Here is a 9,301-nt window from a genome sequence, read left to right as displayed (position 1 = left end):
CTTATAACGGCGTTAGTGAATTGAGCGCGCGCAGGTGTGCACCCGGAGGGCGGTGTTCGACGTGCTCTCTCCTAGGTCCGCGGACAGGCCGACTCCATCTGAGTCTGCGCCGTTTGGTTATTTTTTTCCTTCGCGAGGCGTGCTCTGCTTCCGGGCGGTTTGGGTTCGCATCCCCAGCGGTACCACATCGATGCTCCGGCCGGGCGGGATGGAGGAGTTCGTGACGGAGGATGAGGAGCCTTGGTACGACCAGCGGGACCTGGAACAAGGTAGGGAGATCCCCCTGAGGTCCACAGTTCTCATGGGGGTGGGATGTTATTACGGCGAGGAGCTGGAACAGAACCGCTGATTGTTAACTCTGATGGGCTTGGATCTGTTAACCTGGTGGGGTCAGTGGAGCAGAGCATCATCAAACCGGGAGGAGACCGCGTCTTATAAATCAACATTTAGGTTGATGAATAACGACTATATAATTACATAACTGTTATTTATGAGTCAAATTAAGCGATTTAAACGTTGGTCGTTTTTCCACAAGCTCCATCCATTAGTCTGAGTTTCTTCTCCTGTTCTGCTCATCATTTTGATCTCTTCCTCGGAGATCTCCTCCGAATAGAGAGATGAGAGAGAGGGTCAGGCCTCGGGTCTGTGTCCCCTTCCTCACATAAGTGGATGAGACCCCTGTAATCCTGAACAGTGTGCTTCTAAGACTATTTCATCATACCTAGGTGGGGTGGCTGTCTCTTGCAGTCTGTGAGAGAGAGAGAGAGAGAGAGAGAGAGAGAGAGAGAGAGAGAGAGAGAGAGAGAGAGAGAGAGAGAGAGAGAGAGAGAGAGAGAGAGAGAGAGAGAGAGAGAGAGAGAGAGAGAGAGAGAGAGAGAGAGAGAGCATTAGAGAGCATTAGACACAAAAATTAATCGAGTCTTCGATTCAATGACTGACTTGATCCAATCTGTGAACCAAGCCCGGGCAACATGTCCGGGCGGACCACGAAGACCAGGTCAAGGCCTCCATCTATCCATGCAACGACTCCATGCAGTCAACCTTGATGAATACGAATTGTGTGTGTGTGTGTGTGTGTGTGTGTGTGTGTGTGTGTGTGTGTGTGTGTGTGTGTGTGTGTGTGTGTGTGTGTGTGTGTGTGTGTGTGTGTGTGTGTGAATAATGGGTCTGTAGCATTAAGCTGATCTCATCACAGCTCAGACTAGCTTCAGGGATCATATTCAGTTCAGCCATGAAATTACATAAATCAAAAATTGAGGTTAAGGCACAATTTCACCCCATAGAAATATAATCTTCGATATAACCTTGTTTGTTATCGGCCCTAATTCTCGAATTAACCGGGCCTAATTAACCTTTATATTATGTCACCTAGAAATATGCATAAAGGTCCTTTGTACATGTGCAGTAAACCCTTTAAATAGTCCATGTTATATAATACTGTGTTCTACACATTGAGCAGTGGAGCGGTCACTGAATCAGTACAGAGCTACAGACAGACTCACTACAGAGCTACAGTCAGACAGACCTACAGACAGACTCAGACAGACAGACAGACAGACAGACTCACTACAGACAGACAGACCTACAGACAGACTCAGACAGACAGACAGACAGACAGACTCACTACAGACAGACAGACCTACAGACAGACTCACTACAGAGCTACAGTCAGACAGACCTACAGACAGACTCAGACAGACAGACAGACAGACAGACTCACTACAGACCTACAGTCAGACAGACCTACAGACAGACAGACCTACAGACAGACTCACTACAGAGCTAGTCAGACAGACCTACAGACAGACTCAGACAGACAGACAGACAGACAGACAGACTCACTACAGACAGACAGACCTACAGACAGACTCAGACAGACTCACTACAGAGCTACGGACAGACTCACTACAGAGCTACAGTCAGACAGACAGACAGACCTACAGACCTCCAGACAGACTCACTACAGTCAGTCAGACAGACAGACACTCACTACAGACCTACAGTCAGACAGACCTACAGCCAGACAGACAGACAGACAGACTCACTACAGACAGACTCACTACAGACAGACAGACTCACTACAGTCAGACAGACTCACTACAGACAGACAGACAGACTCACTACAGACAGACTCACTACAGTCAGACAGACAGACTCACTACAGACTGACTCACTACAGTCAGACAGACAGAATCACTACAGACAGACAGACTCACTTCAGACAGACCTCCAGACAGACAGCTGGCCTAAGCCTCAGCACAGAGTTCTCTGTAGGAGATTACGTTCCCCGTTTACAGAGTCCGAGGTGCTGATGGGATGCAGACCCCCGGCGTACCTCTCTGACGGAGAACAGGTCTCTGAAGGCGGTTATCGAGGACCCTTTGAATATCTGCGCACGCCGCTTTGGATAGAAGTGCCTGCTAAACGCCCTGAATGTAAATGACCTACAGGTCGCCAGGGACGGGGGACTGGGGGACACCCCCCCCCCCACTGAGACCCCAGCAGTGCAACACAGGTCGCCGTGGCGATACACGAGATGACTGCTGATGGTGGTCATTAATCGCAGTCACTAGGGTTGTCCCGCCCCTCCCCGACATGAGTTACATAACTGATCCGCACGTTGGGAGGGACGGGATGCATCTGACACACACACACACACACACACACACACACACACACACACACACACACACACACACACACACACACACACACACACACACACACACACACACACACACACCCCCCCCCCCCCCCCCCCCCCCCCCCCCCCCCCCCCGATGGCTGACCCCTGTCACTCCGAGCTACATGTGAGTACAGTCTCACACGCTGCCCGTGGTGTAGTTGTGTGTCCAGTCTTTTGTTGAACACAATGCCGTGAGGCCTCTCATGCCGTACAGAAGCAGACGCGTGTGTGCGGGCAGTGAGCCGGACACACACTCTGTAACTAGGGCTCTCATCAGCCCACATAGCGTACAGAAATACATCCTGGCGGTCTTCTACTTCTTCCTTGGCTCCTGGGGTGCTTCTCTCTGCTCTCTGTTCTCTTCTCCCCTCAGCCTCTCTTCCTCTCCCCGTCTGGGACCTCCTTCTAGACGTCACATCGGTGTCTCTTTCTACAGACCACCCTTCCTCTGTAAACGTTACCGCTTTGAAGCTTTTCTTCTGCTGCACCAAGGGGACTTTGAGGCCACCTTCCCCGTATTTAGATGAACACAGCAGCTCCGTGTTCACAACACCGGCCTCCCTGTGGGGACTGAGTGTGATGAGGAGGATGCGTGATGACGACTCATTAGACAGGAGGCTGAGGAACACCTTCCTGCTGTGCCTTCCTGATCCCCACACAGCATGGAGGTCTTGGGTCAATGTGTGTGTGTGTGCGTGTGTGTGCGTGTGTCAGTGTGTGTGTGTGTGTGTCAGTGTGTAAAGCCCCCTGTGTCTCTGCCCCCCCCCCAGACCTCCACCTGGCAGCAGAGCTGGGGAAGACTCTTCTGGAACGCAACAAGGAGTTGGAGGACTCGCTGCAGCACATGTACATCATCAACGAGGACCAGGCCCAGGAGATAGAGGTGTGTGTGTGCGTGTGCGCACGTGCACGCCTGAGCACTGACAGCTGGCACCATGCTGTCCTCTCTCATCAGCCGTGGGTTTGAGGCTGTTTCACGGCTGTATCTCCCCCTGGTGGTGGAAGGTCGAACAGCAGGGCGATCCTCCCAAAACCAAAGGGCTTCAATTTAATGCATCACTTCACATCACGGATTTCCAAACCATTTTTCTATTTCTTTACAGCCTGTGACTCCACATTAGGCCTGCTGTCTTTATTCATGACTGTATAGAAGCCATCGTTCAGTATTATTATATAATCGACCCTGATGTAATCCACTCCCTCTCTGTGTGTGTGTGTGTGTGTGTGTGTGTGTGTGTGTGTGTGTGTGTGTGTGTGTGTGTGTGTGTGTCCCAGTACCTGGCCAAGCAGCTGGAGGTTCTGCGGGACGTCAACGAGCAGCACGCCAAGGTGTACGAGCAGCTGGACGTCACAGCGCGCGCCCTGGAGATCACCAACGAGAAGCTGCTGCTGGAGAGCAAGGCCTCGCACCAGAAGATCCACAGGTCAGCCTCACCCTCTCACCCCCTCACTCACACACTCTACCAGAGATCAAGGCCTCGCACCAGAAGATCCACAGGTCAGCCTCACCCTCTCACTCACACACTCTACCAGAGATCAAGGCCTCCTGCCAGAAGATCCACAGGCTGACCTGTGGATCTTGAGTGAGTGAGAGTGGTGAGAGAGAGCTCCCCCTCTCACTCACCCTCTCCATCACTCACCCCCTCACTCACTCAACCTTTCACTACCTCACTCAATGACACCCTCACCCTCTCACTCACTGACCCATTCACTCTCACTCACTCACCCTCTCACTCACTCACTTATTCACACACTCACTCCCGCTCTTACTTAATGACTCCCTCACACACTCACTCACTCACACTCTTTCACAGAGCAAGGCCTCCAATCAGAAGATGCACCGGTCAGCCCTCACCCTCTCCCTCACTCACTGAATGACTCCCTCACTCCCTCTTTCAGAGAGCCAGGCCTCCTATCAGAGACTATATTTGACGTCAGAGGGAGAGCCGACCCTCGGGGAGAGGAGAGAGTCGGGTGATGTTCAGACGCCTCTGAGCTGCCGTTCTCCCGTCTCGTGTTTCTTGAGCGTTTCTTTAACACCAGCATCGTGTTTGTGGCCCGGGCCGCGCGTTGTTGCATAACACAACAAGTCCTGTATCAATAATCCCCGGAGCATTCCGACCTGTAAGTCGGTCTTACTGACTGTTTCCAAAGCAGCGATTACAACGACTGAGGGCTCAGCGGGCTGATGCTGCCTGAGAGCAGCTCTGTGTTCATCAGAACAGGGCTGCTGTTGTTGGCCCAGTCAAACCAGTGGGCCCACCAGAGGTCCCATCAGTGGTCACCCCAGTGGTCCGACCAGTGCTCCCACCAGTGGTCCCACCAGTGGTCCCACCAGTGGTCAGACTAGTGGTCAGACTAGTGGTCCGACCAGTGGTCCGACTAGTGGTCACCCCAGTGGACAGACCAGTTTGCTGATCAGAGGCTGAGGGAATACGACGGAAGAGCTATTGATCTAACATTATGGCAATCGTCTTTCTGTCTGTCTGTCTGTCTGTCTGTGTGTGCAGGCTGACGGGCACCACGGAGGCGCTGCAGGCCCAGGTGGACGGGCTGTCTGGCCGCGTGGAGGAGCTCCGCACGCTGGAGGAGCTCCGGGTGCGGAGGGAGAAGAAGGAGAGGAGGAAGACCGTCAGCTCCTTCCCCTGCCTGAAGGAGCTGTGCACCGCACCCAGGTGACACACACACACACACACACACACACACACACACACACACACACACACACACACACACACACACACACACACACACACACACACACACACACACACACACACACACACACACACACACACACACACACACACCACAATAAGAGTCCTCCACACACACACACACACACACACACATCCCTCTACCACAATAAGAGTCCTCCACACAGAAACACACACACCCCTCTACCACAATAAGAGTCCTCCACACACACACACACACACACACCCCTCTACCACAATAAGAGTCCTCCACACACACCACTCACCGCTCTACCACAATAAGAGTCCTCCACACACACACCCCTCTACCACAATAAGAGTCCTCCACACACACACACACACACACACCCCTCTACCACAATAAGAGTCCTCCACACACACCACTCACCGCTCTACCACAATAAGAGTCCTCCACACACACACCCCTCTACCACAATAAGAGTCCTCCACACACACACACACACCCCTCTACCACAATAAGAGTCCTCCACACACACACACTCACCACTCCACCACAATAAGAGTCCTCCACACACACACTCTGTTGTTGAATGTGTGTGGAAACCCTTTCTATGTTTGGGTTGGTTGAGGCCTTGAGGATCCATTTCCTCCCGTGGCGCCGTGCGTCTCAGAGGATCAGACACTACAGATCATATCCTTACACTTAAGTACCCCCCCCCAGGTACGAGGACGGCTTCCTGGTGGCCCACCCGGGCAGCGTGGACCTGCTGGAGCCCCCCCCCGCCGACCAGGAGCACCGCCGGCTGCAGGACTCCCTCGCCGCGCTGCGGGACAACATGGCGGCGGAGCGCGGCCGGCGGGAGGGCGCCGAGCGCGACTGCGCCGCCGCGCTGCGGGAGCTGGAGGCCCTGGAGCGCCGGCTCCTGGGGGCCGAGGGCTGCCGGCTCCGCGTCCGCGAGCTGGAGGCGGAGCTAGAGGAGATGCAGCAGCTGCGGCGCTCGCGGGCCTTCCTGCTGGGCGGGGGGGGGCGGGGCGGCGGCGGGCGACCTGGAGCACGCCCTCCTCGCCAACACGCCCGAGACGGACACGCCCGAGGAGGCGGAGCCGGAGGGGGGGGGCGGGGCCGCGCGGGGGGGGGAGGGGCCCGTCAGGAAGAGCTGCAGCGACACGGCGCTCAACGCCATCTCGGGCCGGGAGGAGGGGGGGGCGGGGCGGCGGGGGGGGGGCGGCGGCTACGTGGCGCGCGGCCGGCGGGGGATGTCCATCCTGAGCGAGGTGGACGAGCAGTACCACGCCCTGCTGGAGAAGTACGAGGAGCTGCTGGGCAAGTGCCGGCGCCACGAGGAGGGGCTCTGCCACGCCGGGGTGCAGACCTCCCGCCCCGTGTCCCGGGACCCCTCCGTCAAGGACTACAGCCTGGGGGGCTCCGGGGGCGCGGAGGGCGGGGCCTGCGCCGGGCCCCCCTCGCCCCCCTCCACCCCCGAGGCCCTGGAGGGGCTGAGCCGGCAGGTGGAGCAGGTGGACAAGCGTCTGGGGCAGAACGCGCCCGAGTACAAGACGCTCTTCAAGGAGATCTTCTCCCGCCTGCAGAAGACCAAGGTCCACATAAACTCCTCCCACAAGGGCCGCAAGCGCGCCAAGTGAGAGGCGGGCCGGGACGGAGCTCCTCCCCCCGGGGGACGGTCGCCGCGCCAACGGAGCTCCCATCCTCCTCGGTCGCCACGCCAACGGAGCTCCCATCCCCATCCTGGTCGACGGCCTCCATGCCGACGCAGCTCCCACCGTCGCCACGCCAACGTGCGGTCCTGGGAGGTCCCTCAGCGTCGGGGCGTCTTACAGCGCTGCGGCCCTGGGCCCCCCCCTCGCCCCCCCTCAGCGTTAACGATGCTGCTCGTTTGCTTGCCCGTTGGTTTAATTGTTTGGTCGTGTTTTAAGATTAACCCGATGGTACCCTGAGCGAAACCCAGGTTACACGATGGCTGATTGTGATTGGTTCTAAGTGGCTGCCTGTCACACCAAAGACAGGGCCGTTCCAAAGGTCTGTGTGTTGTGTCGTGATTGGTTAGAAATGAAGGGATGTTTACCGGTATCTGCACTTGCTCATTTCTAATTCCTCTAAAATGAAAATGCGCCAAATCCCGTCTCACTGCTGTAAAAAGTGAGATGCTTTGTTTGAGCTCCTGTCAAAACTAAAGCACTGCGACTAACACTGGAAATACTCTGACACAAGCGCTGGCCTCCTGCCACGAATGAGGACCCGTTTGTGATGTGGTTCACTGACTGAGTGACACTACGGAGGAAGAGTTTCCCTTACTGCCCTCTCTCAGTGGCTGTCCAGATACTGGGCTAGAAAATATAATGATTGAAAGTTGCTAGTTTGTTCCACAACAGCAAAATAATCCCACGCTCCACATTGACCTCTACATGAGCAGGTGTTAACCACACGGAGCACACTGACCTCGCTGCGCTACAGTCACTGCCACACAGCAGGCCTGTCATTGGCTGCTTGGACCCTGGACCGACGTTGTGGCGATGTCCATGAGTTTGTGCGGTGGCGGCTGGTTTAACCTGTAGCCCACCGATTGGTCGATGCACAACAGGTTGAACCAGCGGTCCGTCAGCCAATCAGAGGACTGCCATCTCCAACACAACATGGCCTACCACTCACTCCTCCCCCAACGGAGACCCGAGCCAATGCGCCATGGCAACAGAGGTGGGTTTCCCCACCCAGCATGCAATACTGCGTCAGGGAAGCTGACTCAACCCGATGTCCTGAGTGTCGTCCAATGAGAAACCTCAATTTTGTCAGCTGGGAGGTTCTGTTGTAAAAGGCCAAACATTGTTTGATTAAAGCATACGTCGAATTAAAGTGGTTTTGATTTGTTGAACCAAAGCAGAAACACAACCCGCACATGTCCCCTGGATCCCCCCCCCCCCTTCTTTGGTCGTCCAATCAGAGGGGGGGGGGTCAACCCACTGATGAATCCATTATGACGAGCACATGAATGGTGGTGTGAATAAACACTTGCACTATGCCGGCACATTCAAACCCTTTATTATAGACACAGGTCAGCCCTGAACACCGAGCGGGGATCAGGTTCTCCAGGGTTCTGCAGGCATACAATTCATCTTGGGGAATACACAGTATAGGGACATACAAAATTATATTTCCTGAAGGCAAACGGCTTAAATATATATTGGGTCATCCTTCTGCAAGGGATCTCCATTTCCTGTAAGGCAGCGCAGGTCTGACTCTACTGGTCTGACTCCCTCCTCTACTGGTCCGACTCCCTCCTCTACTGGTCTGACTCCCTCCTAGTCAGACCAGTAGAGGAGGGAGTCAGACCAGCTGGTTCCTCCTCTCACACTGCGTGTGATGACGAGGAACCAGCTCACATTGTGGTTGAAGGTCATTAAGCGAGGAATCAACGGGTTTTAGATCAACAGGTCAGCAACAAGGTGGACCGGTAATCAGACACACCAAGAGTTAACCGGTGAAGCATCTGTCCAATTACACAATACCAAAAAAGAAATACACAACATCACCAGGATACCATGATGGTGCACGTTTGGTCATTGTGACCCTTGACCCCCATAGCCTCACAACAGGTGGGGTCAGGAGGGGGGGGGGCATCTTTGGTATGACCTTCTGCAGGCCAATGGCATCGCAGCATTAACCAAATACTCACAAAATACAAAATCTAAAACAAGTGACCTAACCCTCGGACAATGAGAAGACAGAGAGGGGGAGGGAGGAAGGGAGGAGGGGGAGGAGAGGGGGGGCGAGGAGGAGGAGGGAGGGAGGAGTGGGAGGAGAGGGAGGAGGGGGAGGAGAGGGAGGAGGGGGAGGAGAGGGAGGAGGGGGGGTGGGAGGAGAGGGAGGAGGGGGGGGAGGAGGGGGAGGAGTGGGAGGAGAGGGAGGAGGGGGAGGAGGGAG

At 55.3% G+C, this 9,301-nt stretch overlaps 1 protein-coding gene across 1 annotated transcript; it reads left to right on the top strand.

Moving 5' to 3' along the window:
* Positions 1-101: 101 nt before the first annotated feature.
* cdr2l (cerebellar degeneration-related protein 2-like) lies at positions 102-8,228 on the top strand. The gene is given in 6 exon segments (XM_056609423.1): positions 102-269; positions 3,457-3,569; positions 3,962-4,110; positions 5,197-5,361; positions 6,086-6,404; positions 6,406-8,228. Coding segments are annotated over 6 exon segments (1,428 nt in total). The 5' UTR covers positions 102-190; the 3' UTR covers positions 7,009-8,228.
* The last annotated feature ends 1,073 nt before the right edge of the window (positions 8,229-9,301 follow it).

This window comes from Gadus chalcogrammus, chromosome 2 (genome assembly GCF_026213295.1).
Source record: "Gadus chalcogrammus isolate NIFS_2021 chromosome 2, NIFS_Gcha_1.0, whole genome shotgun sequence".
In the NCBI taxonomy this organism is placed as follows: domain Eukaryota; kingdom Metazoa; phylum Chordata; class Actinopteri; order Gadiformes; family Gadidae; genus Gadus; species Gadus chalcogrammus.
This window is presented reverse-complemented; position numbering and strand designations above follow the sequence as displayed.